At 31.6% G+C, this 24,885-nt stretch overlaps 1 protein-coding gene across 1 annotated transcript; it reads left to right on the plus strand.

Annotated features, from left to right (window-relative positions):
- Window positions 1–23,877: 23,877 nt before the first annotated feature.
- On the plus strand, window positions 23,878–24,625 carry MS3_00001563 (uncharacterized protein; the record flags this gene model as incomplete). Its single annotated transcript, XM_012944364.2, has 1 exon — window positions 23,878–24,625. The coding sequence occupies one exon, from the start codon at window positions 23,878–23,880 to the stop codon at window positions 24,436–24,438; it is 561 nt and encodes a 186-aa protein (XP_012799818.1). The 3' UTR covers window positions 24,439–24,625.
- Between the last annotated feature and the right edge of the window lie 260 nt (window positions 24,626–24,885).

The following is a 24,885-nucleotide window of genomic DNA, read 5'->3' on the forward strand; positions in this document are numbered from 1 at the left end:
TATTCAACTTCACAATGATAACAAGGACAAATGTTCGCAATTAGTTGGTTTTAATAACAATGCTCATAACTAACTGCGTATTGTCTTAGGAGAACAAGGCCAATTTCTGCACTAGGTTATTGTGTTTCACAAGTGATTTGTTGTGTGTTACTCCTCACTCCATGGATTTTCAAGCAGTAATTTGTGTGTTCAATAAATCTTTGTGGAATATGTCGATTCACACAAATTATCAAATTAGTCGATCGTTTTGATGTAAAATGAACGTTTGTCACTTCGAAACTGTTCAGACACGACAACTCACATACACACTGTGGATTTGTAACCGGTTGCGATAGATTCGATTAGATGAATGTTTATTTTCCGAAACATAAATCATCCTGAGCAAATATACCCGAATCAATCTAATCAGTCATAACAAGAGAATTCCATTTATTCGTTTATTAAGATATTCATAATCGTAAGGTTGACTCTATCGATCTCACCTCATAATTGTAATGATATGACTTGTGGTATTGTAAATTATGTGGTTCTACTTGAATGTTGACATCAATGATCAATAGGTGAAAGTTTAAGATGTGACATCACCATTTACGACTACGTGTAGTTGTGGTTTATAGAAAGAGGAAACAGGTATATAGATCTGTAAGGAGAGTGAGAAAAATACAGAGGGAACTAGACGTACATCGACATTGAGTGGAGGACACAAGCAATGAAATACGTTTCAAAGTTTTAGGCACTCCAAAGCATTTACATGTTGACAACCTGTTTTCTGGGACAGAACTCCTATAAATTCATCGAAACAATCAAAGAGTTTTTGTCACCAATAATCTCAGAGTCTGCACATGTTACAGTTCGAAAATCATCAAATATTTAATTTGTACTTGACACTTCTCGAGATGTTTGCCTTGGTGTTTTCCTTTGAAACATATCTTCATGAATTTAACTCATAGTTCTTTGAACAACCGAGCTTTTGAATATACAACACTGAAAAGTAACCAACTCTCGAAATTGCGTAATATTTTAATATAATCAACAAAGGCGAATAAACTTTATACATCATAAAACGGGGACAATTTGTGGGTGAGACTACAAATTATGGAGGACATTTGTGCAACGCTAAAATGACCTTGGAATGTCTACCTAACTACCAGGGTTGAATTAGTGCTATAGGTTAGCGTGAGGAATTGGGATTAGGATTTACATTTAATGTTTACATCACGAAATAATATCAGCCATAATGCTAAATGATATTTGACCAAATAAATGAACGAATTTCGTTCCAAAATTAGAAACCCGCTTTGTTAAATCTGAATGGTTCGTCCATTTATTATAGTCTAGCGGTTCAGTGATCAACTTCGAATGATCGGTTGGACAGGGTGTTGTCAGTTATTGCTATGTCGAGTGTGTGTGTGTGTGTCCTTCAATCATAAAATCAAGCTATTCTGAATAAGCTAGAAGTTATCAACGTGTATGTATTGGCTAATACATCTAACCAAATGAAGTACTTCGATCACAGTAAACAGGTATTCACGGAAACGAATGTTGTTGCAAGAGTAATCGAGCGATTGAATCATGTATTTTAAAATTCGAGATATTCAAAGCAAATCGTTCGACTGTTGTGAGAGTCCATGGACTGAGTGCGTTTGGTTGTTTGTCGTAGTAGAGGAAACTATTGTGTTTATGTTGAAAATGAAAGGTTGGATTCGATATAATGAAACATAGGGGGACTTGCAATGATGTTCACGAGAACCATGATATTTTCACACATCAATTCAACGTCAAAAATCAATGGTTGAGGAACAAATATCAGTGGAAATGAAATGAGGAGTGACATCAATCCAAATACGACAACCAAATCAAGTTCATCCGATTCCCATTCACCTAGATGAGTTACCAACACCAATGTGGAGGGCAGTGTATAGCTCACCTATCGTGACTTTTGTTCTTTAAAATGAATTGAAAGATTATTCAGTTTGATATTCATTCGTTGTGGTTCAGTGTCTAGTAAATTTACATCAATCAGGTGTAAATCGAAAATGATAGTTCAGTTGAGAAATATCAGATGTATAGAAGAAGGGTTGTTCATCGCCTCCTTATCTCCAATAATGTATCATTTGTAGTCAGTTCGTGATGAGCACTACACTCCTGTCTGAGCTAAACAATCCACTGATTAAATGTTTGAAACACATTCAATGTGTGTCTAGTTTATGAGAAAAACGCTCTTATTTCAGAGTGAGACGATAGAAGACTGGTGCTTGCACATTGATTGTATTTACCCATCATCAATACAGTCTACTGACAATGTTAGCCGACTTCATACAAATAATATTTCATAAACACGTAAGTTTCTCCACTCACCTATTCACTAAGTACAGGATTTGTGTGTGTCTGATAAACAGTGAAATACAACATTGGTGAGTGGTGTTTATGTTCTATATCGAGCATTCGCACTGGTGTGTGGAAGAATATCCTCATCCGCTATGTTTCACACTAATCGCAATGCATGATGTACATCATCATTCACATTGGTGTTGTTATGTAAATCATAGTTATTGGATTTAATGGTGAGAAAAATCATGTATGGCAATTCGACCTATTTACTAATTCCGAATTTAACACACTGTTTTATCACAAATCTTATTTCGACCATCATTTATTACAGGTATCCCTATGACTATATGACTAAGCAAGTAGGTAATTAATTAATTAAAGGTCTTAGAGGCGTAGAAATAAATAAGGTGATATGATGAGCATTTACGAATAAAATAACGAGAATATAAGACATAAGTAAAGGGGGAATGCAGTAATAATAATAATAATAATAATAATAATAGGATAATCAAAATAATTAAGGCCAACTTAACGATAACGATAAGACGTACTTCTTTTCTACGCATAATTAATCAATTGATTGATTAATTACTTAATTAATTAAGTAGGTATCATGTTTACCATACACAATCTATTCAACAAAAACAAAGTGAGGTGAAGTTTTGTGAGTGTAGATTCAGAAGCGTTGATTTAACGAATGGACGTGTCATACAAATCAACTCCATATTCTGATAGTTTAGTTGGTGTGATTTTGTAGATAGATGAATTGTAAATCACTAGAATATTGCTAATAAATGAAGTAATAAGAGTAATAATAGCAATGATGATATATTTCGAGTTACACACTAAGCCTGATAATTTATAGATAAGTGAGTGGTGTTGAATTTACTGTAGACGTTTCAGTGAAACCTACAGAGGATTATCCTTTTTCATGTTTCACTATCATCTCACTTGTCCTACATTTGTCTATATATTGTACATTGGAATGTTGTCGTTCTGACGTCCAACAAGTAAGAATGTTGTCAAGAAATTGATCAACACTGATATTTGGACATTTTCATTTGCGCTGTTTGATTGCTGATAGCTGAAATATATCAGCATATGAGTGAGTATGGATCAGGAAGAGTTATCGATTGTTGAATTATGTTAGACAACTTTATTCACATAGATATTTATTTAATGTGACATTCGAGAATTGTCCTAATGAAACAATGTTTTTTCAGACTCAATCAAGAGTTCACACTTCACTTTTTGTAACTGAGAACCGGCTTGCGTTATTTCAGTGTGCGCAAGGTTTGATCAGCTCATTAGTTGCTGAGAAGAAAAACGAACATTTATTATATCATTCATTTAAACTGTTACACCTTCGAGGTCAGACGTCATAGTGTGCATTATCTGCTGAAAAATTGCTGGAGCTGATTTTACGCCAAGCGGTCAGCGGTAAAAATGATAGTCCATGGTGGGTATTAATGGTTAATAGCTCCTTTGAATCTTTGTCAACTTCCACCTGTAAGTAGGCTTCAGATAAATTGATTTTAGAAACGTTAGGTGCAACGTTGAGCTTTACAAATAAGTTCTATTTCAAAGGTAGTGGATGTGAATGATTTTGTAAACCATCATTTAATCGTGTTGAAAAATCTGCACAAAAGGAAATAGCTTCGTTCGCTTTCTGAACTACTACAATTGATGCTGCTCATGCCGAATAATTAACAGGTTGTATAATATCGAGCTTCTGGAAACAGTCTAATTCTCTGTCACTTTTGTCAACATGGAACTTGACGTTTTTGGCGGAAAACAGGTTTTTCATCTTGTCGTAAGTATAATCTTGCCTTCCCAATTGTGCGTTCCAACGTATTCTGAAATAAGTTTTTATGTTTCTGCAAAAGGTCTTCTATCGTTATTGACGATGAGTAGATCTCTATGACCATTTGTGCTTTTCGTCATGCATATTTCGCCCAATGGCATATCCTGTAGATTTAGTTTGTCTATTCAATCTATACCAATAGGATCCAAATCATGTCTGTTCGTTAAATAACAATTTCCTGTGATGTAATTATCTCGGAATTCAAAATATCATTTTATTATTCCAACAAGCTTTATTATGCCTCCGAATGCATTCCGAGTTGTGTGTTCAATTCTAAATACTTGTGGACAACCAATTAAATTCTACGTTCGTTTAGAGATTACCGTGATATCTGATGCTGTATCCAAATGCAATCAAATATGAACACCACTAATCATTAATTCCACATATTTTTTATCTGCTGTGCTTAGAGCCAGTGTAGCATATGTACTGTTTATATACTTGTTTTGATACTGATAAGAACACTTCGTTTACTTTGATTTCCAAATTTCTCTAGTTCGGCAGACTGTTTCTTTATGAACGACTTTATTACATATAGTGCACCTATGATTTCTAAACTGGCAAATCTTTGTGAATTGCCACGCACCACAATACCAACATTTAATTGAAGGTTTAGGAATTTTCGAGTGTTATTTATAAGTTTCGGTAGTATTTTGTCTTCGAACTGTCTTAACATCATGAACAGAATGATTAAATGGCAACACAATTTTGATTTCGAGCATAGTTGAATCCTGTTTTAAGTTTGTTAATCGTTGGCATTCAGCAGTAACGGCTTGTAGCGTCGCTTCATCGTCATGTTCCATACGGGATAACGGCTTCATGAGAAAGTCAGCATCGATGAGAGGGTTCAGACCAGAAATGAATAATAAGCATTTAAATTGATCACCCGTTAATACATTTAATTTAGATCATTCTGCCAGTAAATTTAATCTTCCGATGTACTTAATGTAGTCTTCATTAGCTTCTCTAGTCAGCTGTAGACAGTTATACCGGATACGAAGTAAGGACATCTGTTTACAGAACATTTTATTTAAAATGTTAACAGTTTCATCGAAGTTAACTTCTCGTGGATGTTTTGACAGGATATGGTTTATATAATTTTGACACTCGTTAGGACCAAGCGTCTGTAACAGCAGCCGGACTATCTTTGAGTCATCTATAGAAGCAAATTCTACTCGGAAAATACCTTCTATCCTGATAAATCACGCTTCAAAAGTGTGACCACTGTCTGCATCAAAACTAAATTCTGGAATAGATATAACTCTATACCTTTATGTTATGGAATATCTTGTCTAATAGCAAGTCTCTCCAAAAGTGTTTCCAGGAGTTGCTGTTGAATAGCTGCAGTCTGCTATTGTAATAGTAAATGCAACTGTTCTGAAGAAGTGCCACGCTTTTTTTACTGCTAATAATAATACTGACTCCAAAAATCACCGGCAATTATTATAGCTTATTTCTTTCCAAAATCCACGTCACTAATTGTTGTGTTTCTTTCCCAAAATCTTCGTCGCCAATTTGTTGTGATTTTAGGTCTGGCTAGTCATCACTTGACTTATTCGCCAATCGAAATACGACTTATTCAATCCTAGTACTGTGCTGAACAATGACGTTCGACCAGTAATAGCAGCCTAGCGTCCTTATTGGTCGTTTGCTCACCTAATCCGTCCAGTTAAGTCCAGAACGTCAAAAATAGCTACCACTTTGCGAATCATTTATTTCAAACATACTTGGTTTATATACAAGCCAAACAGACCGCATCACACCATAAAATAGACAATCACATTTACACAAGATCGAGCCGAAATGTGGCTGTGAACGTGGGAGACGGTAATCAATAAATTGGACACAATTTAAGAACAGCAAATCGTATAACAATAAGCTGAAGGTCAAAATGAAATCTATAATAAGAGAAATATAGATATACATAATGTAGTTACTGAACAGTTATACAATAGGAATATATATATATAGATATATATATGGGCTAGATTTACTTACTGTTCATTTCTTACATTTAAATTAGGCCATTAAAGGTTCACAGATGTTACCCGTAATTTGATCTTCACTAGGATATAACAGAACCTTAGTGACCGGGTGCATATTGTGTGAATGAATGAATTCTTCACTAAATGTGAGTAGTATATTGACTCTTCAATTTTGTTTTCATATTTTGCAAACATGACATATGAATATGTAACTTTCACTGTTTCATCTTGTTCCTATCAATCATCGCTCTTCAAAATATGAGTGAGAATAAAAAGAATGTTATCACTTTATGCTGTTTACAAATGTTTCAATTGTTTGATTATGAAAAGTGAATATTATTGAGTGAGTATTTCATTTGATCTTCTTCTTGAAATTCTCTCATGCATCAATCTTTTCCATTAATTTGTTGTTGTTTTTTCGTTTCTTCAAACAGTGTGTAAGTTTGTTCAAGTAATGTTACTTCCGCTTGCTTCATTCCAAATGAATATTATCGTTAAAATCTTATAAAAGACAGAAATAACATCAACAACGTAAAGAAATATATTGAAGTTAAATATAAGATATTTTTTCGATGCCTGTTCTATAGTTTAGTAAATGATCCGATATATGTTTTCTGTTCATTTTTTTAGTTTATTTGGTCGTGATGAATATAAAATCTATAATCTTTTTAATAAAGAAATGTATATTTATATATGCATATATATAAAGCTGTTTATCACTGCATTCTTTGTGGCCATTTCTTCGATATGGCATTATTAGCCTAAACTTAGTTTAATGAGTCTTTAATAAATACATTGTTTTTTCATTTGATGGTCTTTTTGCTCGCCCTTAATCTTCACTTTTGTTGCGTCCTTGATCTGTCTACCTACTACTACACAGAGGATAACTTGTCTAAAACCTAGGTTAAGACTAATTGGCCTCACCTTGAGGCTAGTGTGCATGAGTTTGAAGTGAGACTAGTTGCCCAGTGTAGAATGAAGAAAACTTTACTATTAACTGATTGGCTGAAAAGTACACAAGAGAGACAATTCAACTGGAATACTACTCAATTTATTCCCAATTCCAATCTTGTTCCCCATTCAGATTAGCGTAAACAGATGACTAACACGACCATAACGCACAAACAATCAGGAAGAAACAATGACGTCTATAACTGGGGATTAGATTAGAAAATAGAGTACAGAAGATTACGTTTAAATTACAATAGTTTTGGAGTAGAAAAGGATATGGCAGTGAATCATGCACCAAACTAAAGCTTATAGTTTATGCAAGAAACTAGGAACAAAAATAAATTTTACGTTTTTACAAGCCTTGAGCTAAATAAAATAAATAGCTTTCGTAGTTTGTCGTCGCGTTTTGTCTCTCTGTTCACATCAATTTCGTTGGTTGAGTTATGCATAAGAAGAAATAGATATTCATTTTAGCTTTACAGTATATTTAATGGGAAAATAACGTTTTTTTGTACTTTATCGTGTACCTACTTTTTATGAATATGTAAGTTGAAAATTTATCATATTAAAATTTGTTTCATTACTATGGGAGAGTTGACCAAGAATGTCCCGGTAAACATTTTAGATATTTAAGAAGTAAACAGTGTATTTATGTTGTACTATTCTTATGAATACTAGCAAGTTAAATTATTACCATTAGTCTGAATAGTTTAATCTACAACGAGCTTAAGTGATTATTTTGTTATTGTAATAATTGTGTCCAATAAATTGGTTACTCTTACCTTTCGTATTTATATTACTCAATCATGTAGAAAAAAAATTAAAAATTTCTCATAACTGGAATGCTTTCAGTGTGTTTGGATAATTTCTTGTGAATTGTACAATCCCGAATTGATCGATTTCAGTAGTTTTTTCACAGTCTATCTAAATCTTCAGAAGTGCTTTCTATCACCATACTTTATTTAGGATTCAGTCTTTGTAGTCTGGCATAAGCTAAGTTACTCTTTAACAAGTACATGTCACAAGTTATAGGTGTATCAAACTCAACACTATGTAATTTTATCGCTAATGTCGAACTACAATAATAGAATTGCATATAAAATTGTAGTATTTCACTAAACATCTTAGTTTTATCTTACGAGAGCAATAATTCAGGCCACCCAGCTTACAAAAACAAACAAGATTAGTGTTATGTAACTGCATGAGAATGAAACAGATTTTTTAAAAATCTAGTTTAGTTAATTATAATCCGATTTCACTAAACAAAATCCCATTCACAATCTTGTTCAAATAAATGGTTGTTCAATATTGTGATTAATGAATTGTTTTCAAATGTCTAATCATGTGAATTCATAAAGTTTTCAGATAAACTGTACTACATCTATTATGAAAAAAGAACCTATAAAGCATGGTAATCAAAATAACATTAACGTTTGTTGAATATTAAACAACAATGAAAATAGATGAGATAGTTCAGAGATTTGTTTTTACAGGTTGACTGAAAAACCAACCGAAATTAAAACGATTGTCAGATACTCTAGTCTTTCTTGTATATACGGATCTTTAAAAGGAAAAGCTAAGTGGATAACTAACTCCCGTAATGTCCTAGTGGATAATTTTCTTAGTACACTGAACGAGTAGTTAATAAGTCAGCTTAAACTGATTGATGTAAGCAAAGATGGATAATGGCTCGCCGTACAATCCAGGACGTGCATTTCTTCCTATTTGGGACTCGTCAGCTGTATGCACCTGCATCTCAGACAGGTCCCAGATTGAACCTCAACTCTTGGATGCAGATGCATCCAGCTGACTAGTCCCAAATGGGGCGAAACGCACGTCCTGGATTCCTTTGCGAGCCACTATCCATCTTTGCTTATAAAGCTTGTGACTTCAGACAGCATCGAGCCAATACGCACAGTATGTACATATGCCAATAAGAGACTGATCAATTGCAGTCTTAAACCTCAATGGAAAGATTCAAGCAAACAATACCTAGTGATTTATGTAAGTTGACTAAAAAATTTTGAGAGAAATTAAATTGGCTAGTTTTCTCTAATGTCCTCGAAAATTACAACATTAACAGTTAAAGGTTAAAAAACAGAAAATGTTTTGCGAGAAGTAACTCCACTATAAAATTCAAATGACAATTATTGGTTCCAAATATCTTTTTCCCTTGTTACACAACCTGACAAATCTTAACGAATAAGCACCAAACCGTATTGAAAACCCTTAAAAAATTGTTAAGTGAAGTATGTACAACTCTGTGACATACCATTCTATCTCAAACATATTTTGAGTAAGTGACTCTCACATTATTCAAAGATTATCTAGTTAACCAAGCAATTCCCATTCTATTTAAGATGAAGGTCAGTTTTCGACCATAAGCACGATTTATTTCTCTTAATGTTAAGTGAAATAAATCGTTTCATTAATGCAAATATTAATTCCTTGGCTTCATGTATGTTTAAACAGAAAAAGTATATCGCTTTTTGGTAGTCAGTGATTTATTTAAAACAATGAATTCAATAACTAATGTCATGAGCAGTTGTAAGAAAATACAGCGAGAATTCCAGTCACCTTAACCACTAAACGAAACTCCCTAGGGATTAAACAAAATGAACTCAATAAGCATGAAGAAGGTTCCTATTGAAAATTATTATTTTTACTTTTTACATTACTAAAATATACAATATATTATCCCAACTTCATTAGATGCAAATTAAGTTGATAACGTTGACTAGCCTCAAAGTCCATATTAGCTTTCCACGGCAAAGTTTCATCACACTAAAAGTGGCAACATATAATTCATATTGTTTCATAATATTTACATGCTTTGAGTTACATATGATAAAGCAGGAATATTGGCCGCTAAGCTTCCATACGTTAGTAAACCTTAACCGGTAGACGTCTTTGTCTAAAACCGATACATAGTTAAATACCATCCATATTTGAAACTGTCCAAGGTTTTGTTCATTATAAAACATCCAATCTGTCATACTGGTAAAAGATGTTCAAAATATTTTTCGAGAATTTATACAAATATTCGGTTGGTTTTTAAAACATGATTTTGGCTTATATTCAGTGATTTTTATAATGAATTTCAAGGATTCGGCTTTAAAACAAATTTACTTACAACGTTAATTCACTCAAATCCATCGCTTCTGAGTATTTGAGATCAAAACACTTGATTGTGAGATATATGTATCCATGGTTAGATGACATATTCTGCAAATGATTAACTAGTCCTTATATATACGTACTACTATATAATTAAACAGTAGTTCAAAACGAATATTTAAAACATCCCCTTCAGAAATTGAATCTTGTTTTAAAAATCGTTTAAATAATAGTTATGACTAACTACCCTTCCATGGGTTTTGGTATAAACGTGTACATTTTCATTGAGTTCTATTTAAAACATTTTTCTATTGATAAATATATTGTTTTACCAGTATGTGGAGGCTTCAGGTCTATTTTTACAAATATTGTGATTCGATATCAAATACCTTGTTGTTAAGTCCATCATATAGTTGAGGAATTCTCTTTGTGCTTACTTAAACGTTTAATGCAATGGATAATACAGAATTGAATCTCTACATGAAAAGTGACGACGATTTATTGAACACTAAACTATGATTGATATCATGTCTGCCTAGATTTTCTGGTTCTAACAGAATTTTATCGAACTGTTTGTATTGAGGCCCCTAGCTTAAGTCACTAGACAACGCGTAGACTATGTTGGGAACTTAGGTATTTGGAGATGATCACCAAGCAACTCTGTACCTTTTTTCCGTGTCTGTTAGCATTCATCGGCTAGGAATAACTGTAAACTTGATAACTGGTACATCGTCATCGATTTGATGAAGTGATCACCCGGTTTCACAGTCTGAGACGCAACCACTGAGCTATTCGTGCAACAAATGACTTCCTATTGAACAAAAGTATTCAAAAGTGCCGGGATATTAATCAGTGACAGATATCAGTTTTGTCTAATCCTATTACGAAGATCGAGTTCGATTGTTTAGAAAGAGGTCTGTTTTAGCTTGTTAGTAACTTTTACGATTGTGAATCTGGGTAATGCTGATTCAAGTTAGCCAGGTGGTAACAGTTCTTTCCATAATTTTGGTTTGCTTTGCTAAAAAGTAACACAATGAACGAAACCTAGACTCAGGTATTCTTGTTGACTACTTCCAACCGCCAAACATGTACAATTGACTTGCTTGTCAATCTTCTCTATGAATTATCTCATTTATCATTTGTACCTATGTTTCAGTAACTTGTTTATGCACTGTGTTTGATCCAGATAGAATCATGAAGTCGTAATAAAACCAAAGTCGAAAAAATCAGTAAATGATGAAAGGAAACATGAAATAGTTATATTACTAAATAATCTTATGTTACAGTTGAGTTAAAACTAGAATTAAAAAGCGTTAAAGAAGTTCTAATATATTAGATCATTTTCATCAGTAATGGTTTACATTATTTTCTTATAACCTCCAAAGATGATAAAGGTTTAGTCCTTAGCATTGAAATAACCATTGATTCATCATTACAGTTTATATATCTGTGGTTGTCACATAAACAGGTGTCACACATAAAACCATCCTCAAGTTCATAGATAACTTCTAATTGTACGTCAAGATGACTTCTTTTTAGAAATCTATGATTTTCAGACTAAATGAATTTAAAATTCAATTAAATGAGTGACCATATAGGAATTAAACTAAGAATAACCTCTTTTGAACATGATTTTTATTATTATATCATTCCTATTCACAAGAAAACATTGTTACTGACCAACAAACATAAAACTACGTTGATTGTAATTAAATTAAATCTAACAGGACATCGTTTTCAATAACAATAATAATAATAATAATAATAATAATAACAATAATAATAATAGTAGAAATCTCAGAGAAAAAAAACCATCAGTAATGATGTTCAGGAAATTGCAAATAATCGTTAGGTAGGGAATTATGTACTACTATAGGATTACAGGAAATGAAAACTTGTATTTATGTTTACGCCTTTTTTGAACAGAAAAAATATAAACGACAATCAAATTATAGAGTCTCTGTATAAAAATAATTATCTTTTGATAAAATCAATGTAGTAATAATAATATATTTAACTTCATACGCACAATAATCTATTTTCAGTTGCTTCATTACACAATCATTTAATGTTTGTTAACTTTTAAAATTCTAATCACTAGTTCAATATTCTAGAACTCTCCCTCCCAAACTTTAATTATCTGAAACTCAATTGAAATCTTCGCTATATCATGATACATATATTCATCTTTAATCACCTTGGCATTCATAAACATGTCAATATCTGTTATAAAGTTGATTTTCAAATATTTTAAGTTGTAACCAGCTGATGAGAACTTAACAAAATAAAATGAATTCATACTATTCTTGCTCGTTTTAAGACAATAAAGAGAACTATGTGTATGAAATGGTTGATAGTCTTTTAACTAAAATTGTATATCACAGAAATACAGTACTTTCTTTGTTATTTATTGGCAAGACTTTGTGAATAGATCTTAGTGATCTACAAAATGGATAGTTATAATTCTTTAACCTTAAACGCTAGTGAAAATGCACAATAAAGAAAATTTGATTCTTATTTGATTGAACAGTTTTTAAATGCTGCAGCAATAATGATAATTATTTGTACTAATTATTAGGGTATGGTTTAATTGTAATAGATATAGGAGTTCTTCGTTTGAATTCTGCATTAGACGCTTGTAGTTTTGTGATCTAAAATTGAACAGTAGTTTACCACCATCCATTAAAAGCTACGATCTGATGAGAACTATTAAAATTAATGTTCATGAATTCTTATCATCAGTTAGTAACAGACATTCAGATAATTTCCATAATCATTCTTTAATGAAACATTTTCCTTTAAATGTAGTGTTTGAATCACATGGCTTTCGCCGTAGTAACACCAGATGATAACAGTCAATAATATCAGCTCAGATTTTTAAGATAAACGAATTTCGGTTGGAATTTCTGAAGAATATGAAACAAAATAACCACTTTTTACTAGTATACATTGTGCAAATTGAATTGCTTGAGATATAATATAACTTCGAATGGCGCATTTTTAAATAGATGTTCAAAGTTACCTTGTTGATATGGTCTGTCAACCTTTGTATAACAAGTTCGTCTCAATTGTTCCAGCAATATGAGGTGAACAATAAAGTTTGGTAAAAAAAATTTAACAGCTTGATAATTTTATTAATTAAAAACCTGATAAAATAAGTAATGAAGGTCGTGGAGCTATCATCGTCCTTCTGAACGACATCATCAGCACAAACTTCAGATAGAAGTGAAGTGTTCGAATTTCTCCATATGTTTTTCACAGCTTGTTCTGTGCACCTCGATGTTGATTGGTTCTTACCGACCTTAAATTTGTCATTCTTTACTTATTTGTTTTGGTTGTGTCTCCCATTGGTTTGATTCTTGTTCCTATATTTGTGCATGACTTTCCTGATTGGTTGGTAAATTGGATTGATTTCAATATGCTTGTTGATTGCTGATTGACCTGAGTGCCAGGCTTCTAAAAATCCTCTGGTGTTTTTGGAGTTCGTTCAGAAGAACGATGAAAGCGCCACAACTAAGCCATCCAGCTCAGAGAACAAAACTCCTGAGCTACAAATCTTCTCCACCATTTCATAAGTAATGAGGGTTTTATCAACCATGTATCGCAGTTAGTATAGACATAACACTGATAGTTGACGAGTAAAACCTTAAATGGAGTTGAGTAACACATAAGTAGTTGATCATACACTTAACATAACTTTTAATGTTGTTCATATCAGGATATCACTATATACCCGTTCTAAGTAACCTTTAAAGTTGAAATTTATTCTGAAAAAAATTTATTTATATGTGCTATTAATTAGGATACTGAACACACGAGTACTGTGAAACGGGATGATTAGTCTGTACGATTCCCAGTAGATGTAGGATATTTTCGTTTAATAAGACAAATATAATTTTGTGTGAAATAGAAAATGACCAAAGAACTTCATAATAATTACCCTAAGATACAAAATATCAACTCAATGATAAACGGAATTAAAAGCAGTAGTTAAAAATAGAAGTGAAATTGATCTATAAGTCACTGAAATACCTTTTTACAGAGTTTTTTTTAAAAGTTGTTAATACGTTTATAAAAATACAAATGTGATATTTTTATCTGCCTTTAATGACAAGATTACAGTCATATTTGAAGAATGATAAAAGACAACAACGTTTAAAGCTCAGAAAAACTATCTGTTAGCACTAAGAGACTGTTGAATTGAAATAATAATAAAAATATCTGATGAGTCAGTTTTAATCAAAACAAAAAAATTTGATAAACGAAAGCGCACATTTAGAAGAATGTTGTAAGAGGATAAAGCTGATAATACAATTTAGTTGAATGTCCCATATAACTGTTTCTGTAAACTATTCCGTTTTAGTTCTATTCTAAGTGTTTATAAATAATGAATATTCATTCATCTCTTAAAATAGATGTTTAGAATTAGATGATTTTAACAAATGATCAAAATAAACTATCTTGTACAAATTTAATTATGGTTAGGTAAATGGCAGTTATGAAGTTACTATATTACCTATGATAAAGTTAATATAAGTTCACGGTCACTTGTTGTACTTTTTACATGCTAAAATATCAGATATTCACAGCTGGTAATATATAAATTCATTGATTATTTCTTTGTAAAACTATTATATTAACAGATGGATGACATATTTTGTGAACGGTGACAAACTTTCTTTAAAATATAAGAATGCCATATTGTCAAATAAATGTTTAGTATGTGTCAGATTGTAACACCTATATCCCTTAAAAATTGACTTAAGTTATTGTTTTAGAAAGCGTATTTGTCAAACAGTAATTTTCTACATTATGTCGAAACATTCAAAAGAAATTGATATACTTTAAATATGTTCATTTTGGTGAGTAGAGATAAACTAAGATTCTACCTCGATCAAGGTGATCAGTTAAGACGAATCAAAAATGAATAAATATCTCATCGGTGACTCTAATAATAATGATTGGTCGCGCACAGACCAAATCGTTACACTACGGATCATCCTTGAACAATAAATTGGATGGGAGTCGTCATCATTCATAAACTTCTTTTACTATGAAAAAGTGTTTGGTAGTGTGGATAGAACAACCTTATATAACCTTCTTCAACATTATAGTGTACCTGAGAAAATCATCAATATCCCATGAAATTCATACGACGGACTACACTGCAAAGTTGTGCATGGAGAACAAATGACAAGTGCATTCCAATTGAAGACTGGAGTCAGACAAGGCTGCTTACTCCCTCTCTCTCTCTCTCTGTTACCTTTCTCTTTCTTCTGGTGGCTGGCTAGATTATGATAACCTTGGCTTCTGAGTGAAGGCACAGAATACATTGGAAACCTAGGATGCAAATAGATGATTTGGACTTCGCAGATGACCTGGCTCTTCTATTCCATTCACACCAACAAAAGCAGGTGAAGATAGCCGGTGTAGCGCAGCCTCAACATCAGCAGGCCTCCATATGCACAAAGTAAAAATCAAGATCATTAAATACAACACGGAGAACACCAACCGAATATCACTTGACGGAGAGCCTCTGGAAGATGTGATGACTTTTATATACTAACCTGGTCACCATCATCGATAAACTAGTAGGATCTGATAAAGATGTGAAGGCACGGATCAGCAAAGCTAGAGCAGCATTCTTATAACGGAAGAACATTTGGAACTCAAAAAAACTGTCAAACAACACCAAAGTCAAAATTCATATTACAATTGTCTATCTGAAATACTCAGTGTCCATTAGCCAGATACGATCAAAATTAACCTACCATGGTAGAGAACAAACCAACTACCAGTTGAAGAGGAAATTAGGAAAAGACGATGGAAGTGGATAGAACATGCACTTCGGAAATCGAAAGACTCTATCATGAAGCAAGCCCTAACTTGAACTTCTGAAAAGAAAAGAAAACGAGGAAGATCAAGGAACACTTTGCGTCGGGAAATGTAGACAGACATGAAAACAATGAATATCAACTGGAAACAAATGGAGAGGAGAGCCCATGCCAGAGTTCGATGGGGAATTCTGAGGGGTGACCGATCTTCCTGCACGAAGGGTAACGGGTGAAAGTAACTAAGTATCTATATCTAGTGCTCGAACAGGAAAAATATAAATAAATAGATCCTATTAATTCGTATATCAAAAATGTGGCGGTATTAGAAATGATAATTGAATGTCGTGTTTCACAATTAATATATTTTAGCCCATAATTTAATTTTCGAAATGTAATTGTAATAATTAATGTAAAACATAATATGTACAAGTCGCAGCCGCTAGTAATGACATCATCATTTTGACTTAGAGTGTAAATTAAGATTAATGAAATGAATGATTATTTGTGCTGTAATTATTGGCTTTTCACAGCAATATCAAAATAAAAAATATACATTTCTCAAGACAGAAGCTGTATGTGATGGAGTTTTGTTTTGGTCGTGGACCTTTCATCGTTCTTCTACCTGAATTTTGTTCTGATGATGTCGTTCAGAAGAACGATGAGAGCTTCACGACCAAACCATCCAGCTCAGAGAACAAAACTTCATCAGAAACTGTCTGTTTCTATTTGAACTATGGGGTGATTTAGGAATTTTCTATTTTGGTTCTCATAAATATTTGATATGACAGTCTTTCTAACCTGTAGTCTGTTGAAAATATTCTCAAAACCTTGATGTTTACTTTACAATTCGATATTGATGTTTAATATTAATAAAACTATTCATTAGTTTGAAACTAGTTATGAGGTCTTTATAATCTCTATTTTGTTAGGTTGATGATTTAATATCGATTTGAAAACTGGTCTTGCACGGATTTTTTCAGTTGTAAATTATGTGGCTTGCATTTGAAGCCTTGATAACGAAACTCTGGTAGATGTGGAATCCTTCACGTACCTGGAAAGCATCATCGATGAACAAAAAAGATCGAATGCAGACGTAAAGGCAAGGAATGGCAAAGTATAACAACATTCGTGCATTTGAAGAGCATATGGAACTCAAAACAACTGTATGCAGGCCAATATCAAAGTCAAAATCTTCATTACGAACATTAAGATAGTTATACTTTACTGAGCTAAAACTTGGAGAACTACTACTCATAAATAGTTGTCCACGCAAGATACTCAACATCCATTGGCCGGATGCCATCAGCAACAGTCTATTGTAGGTGAGAACAAACCAACTCCCATCTGAACATGAAATTAGGAAAATACGATGGAAATGGATAGGACATACATTACAGAAATCACCAAACTGCATCACGAGGCAAGCCCTAACATGGAATCCTGAAGGTCGAAGTACACACTACGTCGGGAATTGGAAGCAGATCTGAAATGAATGAATAGTTACTGGAAGGGACTCCCCGGGAGAGGATTGGATGAAGTGTGCTGGTGGGCAGCCAATGCTCCTCCACGAAGAGTAACAAGCGTAAACAAGGAAGTAAGTAGGTTACATTAAGGGCAGTAGATTACAATCAAGTAGTCGTAAGTTAAGGAGCATGCAAAGAAGCTCGTAGGCTATATATTCGATCAATCGTGGTGTCAAGAATACGTTGTGCTAACACGTTTGGACAATGAAAAACCAGTTGATGATTCAATGTACTATGCATTAAATTTTAAACTACTTAGTGAGCGTGCATACAAAGTCTACTTGTAAATCATTATTCGTGTATCAACCCTTATCTTATAAATAAGGGTAAATTTTTTGTTGTAATACTATAACTATCACTTATAACAGGCGTAAGTAAGTAATACTAAAACTATTTTGTCGTGTGAATCTTTTACAAACAGACATAATCGTTGTCATGCCGTTACTATCATCATACACATCGTGTTTTATACAGTTTCTATCCTTTTAAATGATTAACTATGAACATTATCACTTTTTAGTCTGCAACTTTCAATTAAAACATACTTCCTGTGAACTATATTAATAAAGTATCCATCAAATATGCATATAAAATAATCTTTACATGAATTAAGCAATAAATTGACATAATAACTTTAAATTTATCAGTTGAATTAGAATGTAATTTACTCAATTGTAAAAGTACAAACGTTTTGTGTCAATGGAAATTGTTTTTTCCCCAATATATATAACCTAAAGATTTAATAATATTTACAAATAGAAAAAAATCTTATCTATACAACTGAACCTTTTGAAAATCAACTCTCTTCTTTTAAATGTAATTGAAATATAAAAAATGCTTTTGAATGTAATAAAGTTTATTTACGATTATAAAGTGTTTTCTTTTTCCATTGAATACATCACTTGAAGTATTATTCACTTGAATATATAATGAATTAGTTGACCATATGTTCTTCAATTCCTTTTACTTAAATTCATACTTTATTTGAAAACAAAACAAAACAAAGAACGTAGCTTTTACTAAAGGTTGATGATAGTGTCAGTTTTGTAGCTACGTTCATTGAAAGCACCATTTATATCACACTAGAAATAATTCAGATTGGTTTCGTTTACTCACCCTGTAAAATATGTAAGCAATAAATCATTTAGTATTGAGGAATAAATAATAATATTTATATTATAAAAGTTTAAGTTATCCTATTCTTGATATTTTAATTGCATTAAGACCAATCGAATCAGACTGATCAATACTAATAACAGGATGACTAAAACATTTCAAATAATAAAATAAATATCCTATATGTTACACAAGTGATTGTTTCTCTAAACTCATTAGATAATTGAATCACTAGTAGAGCACTTGAATTAAATGGAACTGGGTTTAATTCTCAAATTTAATATCATCCCTGGGGTACAATTCTATTTAGCAGACTAGCTGAAAATAGAAATATATGGCCATTGTGTGTTCGACTACTTGCCACATTCTATTTATTCATTAATCCACATTATTGTTTTATTTTATCTACTATCTAATTTACTACAATTCCATGAAGATATACTATCCCTAAACAGCTATTTAGTCTTTAGAGGTGAACTACAACACAAGTGTGTTTATTTTAGATATTTCTGTATGAAGCTTGTGTGGATTATCACTAATGAATAAAAGACGTTGTAGTGGCTTTGCTTCGTTAACCAATCACCCTCGTAACCGTTATTATATAAATCTCAATGGTGTTTGAAGTCAGAGAGCAAACAGAAGCGGCAACTACGGTTTATTAAGGGAAAGCGCAGATCACAAAGCTATAAGCATATCGATCGAATCGGAAGCGGAGAGGTGAATAAGTACATACGAGCAATTATATAGGCAAATTTTTAGTCAAATTGCATAGGAGTTTAGCAAAACAAAGCAAGGACTAATAATAGGATTTGAGTACATATACACATGGGGAGGAGGATGAATCACCGAGTGATAATTAAGCAATCAACATTTTAGCTAGAGTCTGTCATGTACTCTAGTGACTATAATGGTACAGAGAAATATGCTAATTGTTACTATTCTGATAACATGGTCTGTCAAATAAGTTAATAAATGGGCTTAACCAAAATTAACCATAATCAAAATTGATTGTAGGTAGTTGCTATAACGTCATACCGTTTACAAAACTTGATGAAACACTCTATATTTTATTTTTTTTAATAAACTAAACCAATTTTTGCATAAATGATCATCCATGTGTTATCCACTTTGACAACTGACAGGATGAAACAAAAAACAATAATTGAACCATTATTTCTACCAAACTTTGCTGACTGAGACTTATTTTTCACTTATATCTTCACTGATAAACACCAATGTTATGTTTAACCATTTGAAATCAGTAAACTATACATGGGTTTATGCCTAATTATATTTAATAATGAAATATAAATATGTTGTCGTTCTCGTAAATTTACATTTACAATCAAAAAAGGTGAATGGTTATGATAGACTGGATTGTAATATTCTATATTCTTCCATTTTAATGACGTCAATAATGACTTTCAATTGATTTATTCCTAAATACTAATTTATTAATACCATCTAAATAAATTGTATATAAATTTACGCTTAGTAACGTTTAACGGTAGGGTTATTAAATAATCAAAAGTATAACTGGTATGCAATTTATGGGAAAAACAATATAGATATTATTACAGTGTTTAAGATGTGAACTCTTTGAAAGTATCTGATTTGAAGATTTTCAAGATAATCATTCATGTCTTTTGATTATATCACATGGATAGATTTTAGGTTATACATAAGATTAAATAATATATTACTCTTAAAGATAGTCTATGACAAAATTATTTACTACATAAGTCCTCAAGTAACTAATGAAGGAAAGTAGTAAATATATTATTATTATTATTATTGTTAATGGCTCTATTCAATATTATATTTTGGTACAATATAGGATTCTCAGCACAAGGTAGTTTAACAAGTTTTTTTTACAAAAAAAACAAACAAAACAACAACAATAACAAAAAAGAAAAGAAATGGGTTTTAAAAAAATCTGAAAAACTGTAGAACTTTCCAAAATAGAGACATGTTATGAATGCGGGTTAGTCACTAGGTTAACTCTAACAACCTGTTCGTCACAGAGTATATTTGCTAGGTAAGTTATCATAGATATATCAGTTAGTTAACTTCTTTAACTCGGAAAATTCTCTGATCAATCTATTTCCACAATAAATAAATTCTAATTTATATTGTGTTAAAGTAAGTTTTAATTCATGATTATGCTTCGATAAATTTTCTGACTCTAATTAATTTCCTTAATGATATGTTTCCGATTTACCAATTATAATAAATGATTGACTAAAAGCAAATGTATTTTATGTATTCAGTGATTAATCAAGTTACACATTTTGTTATACAATTAATCCTGGAAAATTTTCATATAGTTATATACATATAGATATATACATCTCTGTTATATTTTAATAAAATACAGAGCTATACTTGTCATACGAGTTAACACTCGAAGCCGAATAAATGACTAGTGGATGCTAACTTAGTAGTATGAATTCATTATACTCACTTAAAAGTCTACTGCAACTTATTCAACAGTTTATTATTTTGATTGAGATCATGAATGGATCAATGACAGATCACTAGTGAAAACCTGGAAGTACTGGACTGCCATTTCGTCCTGGTATGGGACTCTTCAACAGTTCCCATCCACGATCCAGCATGAAGAATTTGGACCCAGGACCATTGGTCTCGTAAGCGAACAATTAACCTCCAGACCACTGGTCCGGCATCCAAAGAATATCCTAATCAAAACTCAACAAACTCTTCAACCCTAAACTGATAGTCTTGTTGGGATATTCAGGAAAATATCTCAAAAATTATTCTATTAAGTCTAATGCTATTCTTGGACTTGAGATTGTATCATTTTCCTACTGGTCAATACTTATTTCACGTGTCAAATGTTATTTTCTATTTTATGGTACGATATGGTCTGCTTGATTGGTATATAAGCAGAGTATGCTTGAAATATAACGATTCATATCGCAGAGGCTGAGACTAGTGTTCCGGACTCAACTGGCTGGGCTAGACAGGGAAGCAGGGCCAATCAGGACTCTAGGTCGTTCTTACGTGTTTTACGCGTCTTTGGTCCTATCGATAATTCGCTGCCGTCTAATCTGCAGTCCACAAGATATAACAAGTCTGTTATTAGATATTATACACTACATGGTTTGAGTAATCGGTGATTGAGCAAATTTCATAAATGAATAATAATTTTGTATTATAATGGTGACATAATATTCCTTCAGTCCAAAAGAGATCCTGAAATTCTTGTTCGACTACGGATGGAATCGGGTATGATGAACAAGATTTCACTCTTATTTGGACGAATCAATTAAGTATACGTTAGTAGAAAAGAGTGAACTTGAAGTTCTGTTTCAAATGATATGATAAATTGAAGTTACATTTTTCGGTAAGATCGAAATTTTGCCTTCAAATATAATGTAGTTTATCAATGATACACAAGTTTCAGCCTTCAGTCAGTATTATCATAAAATAATCTGTTAGGAAGCAAAATGTTTCGTAAGTTGGTTCATTTCATTTGCTTTTGAGTTAAAGTATTAACAAAAATTGACCATAACTGTTCCCTGCTTACAAAACCAGGTATTTCTTTGTCAAAATTGTACTCTTAAAAATAGTATTCAGATAGATACTAACAAGAATGAAAGTGAAACGTTTTAAACAAAAGCCGCTGAGTATTGGACAAAATCTCATAAAAACATCTGTGATTAGAATAAGAGTATAATGTGTACATCCCTCAAAAATATGTAATCGACTTAATATCCTAGAAGTGTAAATTTCTTATCCTAGGTAAATATCACTACATTATGTTTTGTATATAGCTTATGCTGTATGAAAACCTGTTTCAAGTACACAAGTTACAAAACAGTGTCTACTTTCTATTAATCAGCTTATCAAGTATACAAAGAGAAACAGTTTTGAGAGATGACGTAATCTCATGGTCAAACAAATCGTATTACAAAACTACTTATTCCACTTATTTTTTCTATACTATTTTCATCTCTGAGTTAAAACTGCATATTCACCAGGTATATACAACTGCATTGTATCGGTTGAACAATAAAATATAACCACGTGTTCTATAAAAAACATATTTAGGAATTTGTAATATCAAATGTGTGATAATAATATTCATATTACGATTAACTTATTGATATCATTTAAATAAGCTTATTATTTTGATGAAACCTTAATTTTGTCTAGAAACATATGTTAAATAGAGCAAGAACAAAGATTGATGCAGAATAATATGAATTCATTTTATTTTGTTAAGTTCTCATCAGCTACTTACAACCTAAAATATTTGAAAATCAACTTTATAACAGATATTGACATGTTTATAAATGCCAAGGTGATTAAAGATGAATATATGTATCATGATTTAGTGAAGATTTCAAGAGTTAATAAGGTCATAAAAAAGTCTGTTTCGAATAAATAAAGTTTAAGAGGGAAAGTTCCAGAATATTGATATAGCAATTAGAACTTTAAGAGTTAACAAACATTAAATGATTGTGTAATGAAACAACTGAAAATAGATTATAACTTTATTAACTCTATTGAAATCTTCGCTACATCATGATACATATATTCATTTTTAATCACCCTCTAATGTATAAGTTTGTCAATATCTGTAACAACGTTGATTTTCAAATATTTTAGGTTGTAAGCAGCTGATGTAAACCTAATGAAATGAAATGTATTCATATTGTTCAGCATTATCAATAATACTGATTTTCTCTCTTGAACATAGTATTAAATGGGTAAATTAAATTATTAGATTTTATTTAATTCTACCTTATTATTTCCCAATTAAAAACAAAATATAGCCGTTTTATTTAGCTGAAAAAAAAAAAATTATTATCCCATTATTTATAACATCTCATATTTATTTACTTGTTCATCAGTAGATTATTTTCAATTAAATAAATAGATTTTATTGACCAATCAGATAATAGATAACATAAATCACTTTAACCAATCATAATGTTTTGTTTAAACCTAACTTTTATCTGTAAACAGAATAATGCATAGACGGAATTGTATATTTTGTTACAGGTTCACATTTACTTCCTTATTTAAACGATAACAATAACCAACATTTAAAGTTTTTTGTATTTTAAATTAAATAAATCATTGAGAAAGATAAACGAAGAAGAAAAAAGAACTAAAACTTCAACATAATGACAGATAATACAAAATATCTTTTAAATGTAGCAAATGAAAATTTGACATCTAGTAATCGTTTAATACCGAATCCATGTATAATGTTTGAATTAAGTTCCATTAATCGTAATCTATCAATAAATGATATGCAACCATTAAAACGACATGTAACAACTCGTGTTAGAATATATCATTATTGTGTCCTATTTACTTCAGTTATTGGATTAATTAGTATATCAATAGCTTCAGTGATATTTTGTATACATACAGGTTATTATTTAAATCAATCAAAATATCAAATGAACAATACATATATATCAAAGAGTATTAATGGATTTTTTAATTATTCTCAGTGGACATCATTGGGTATATTCTTATTTGGATTATCATTATTATGCATTAGTTTTACATTGTGTTATTTTTACAATTCAATAATTAATCGTTCTTCAATCAATAAGCAAGGCTGTTCACGATTAAATCATAACAATAGTAATACACAAGTACCTACAATAATTAATAATAATAGTACCATTAGTAGTAATCATTGTTTTCTTTCACCATCAGTTAATCAAACCTAATACAGTCGTAGTTTTTGTACTTATTTATAAATAGTTTAAAGTTAACATGTACAATCCATGTTCCATTGTATTTTTATGCATATCAGGGAGCTTTACTATTTTATATCCGGATTTCTATAAATAATTTGTATGCAAGTGATTTATGTGTTTATCCCCTAATGAAACAAATAAACTTTATTTCAAACGATATATTCTATCTGGTTGATAATATGTATCTATTATGGACTAGGTTTGTTTAGAGAATTAAAGGAAATCAGCAGGCACTGAAGAGATGTTTCATTTAACTATAGGACTCCTCAGTAAGGCACACGCACAACTTTACCAGGAATTAATATAAGAATTTTCAAGCTTAGTGGCTAGTGCATGATCATTTGACTACTGATTTGACATCTACTGGTTTACATATTTAACTTCTAATTTTCGTTAATATTCGATCATCATCGGTAG

The sequence above is a fragment of the Schistosoma haematobium genome, chromosome 1 (assembly GCF_000699445.3).
Source record: "Schistosoma haematobium chromosome 1, whole genome shotgun sequence".
NCBI lineage: Eukaryota > Metazoa > Platyhelminthes > Trematoda > Strigeidida > Schistosomatidae > Schistosoma > Schistosoma haematobium.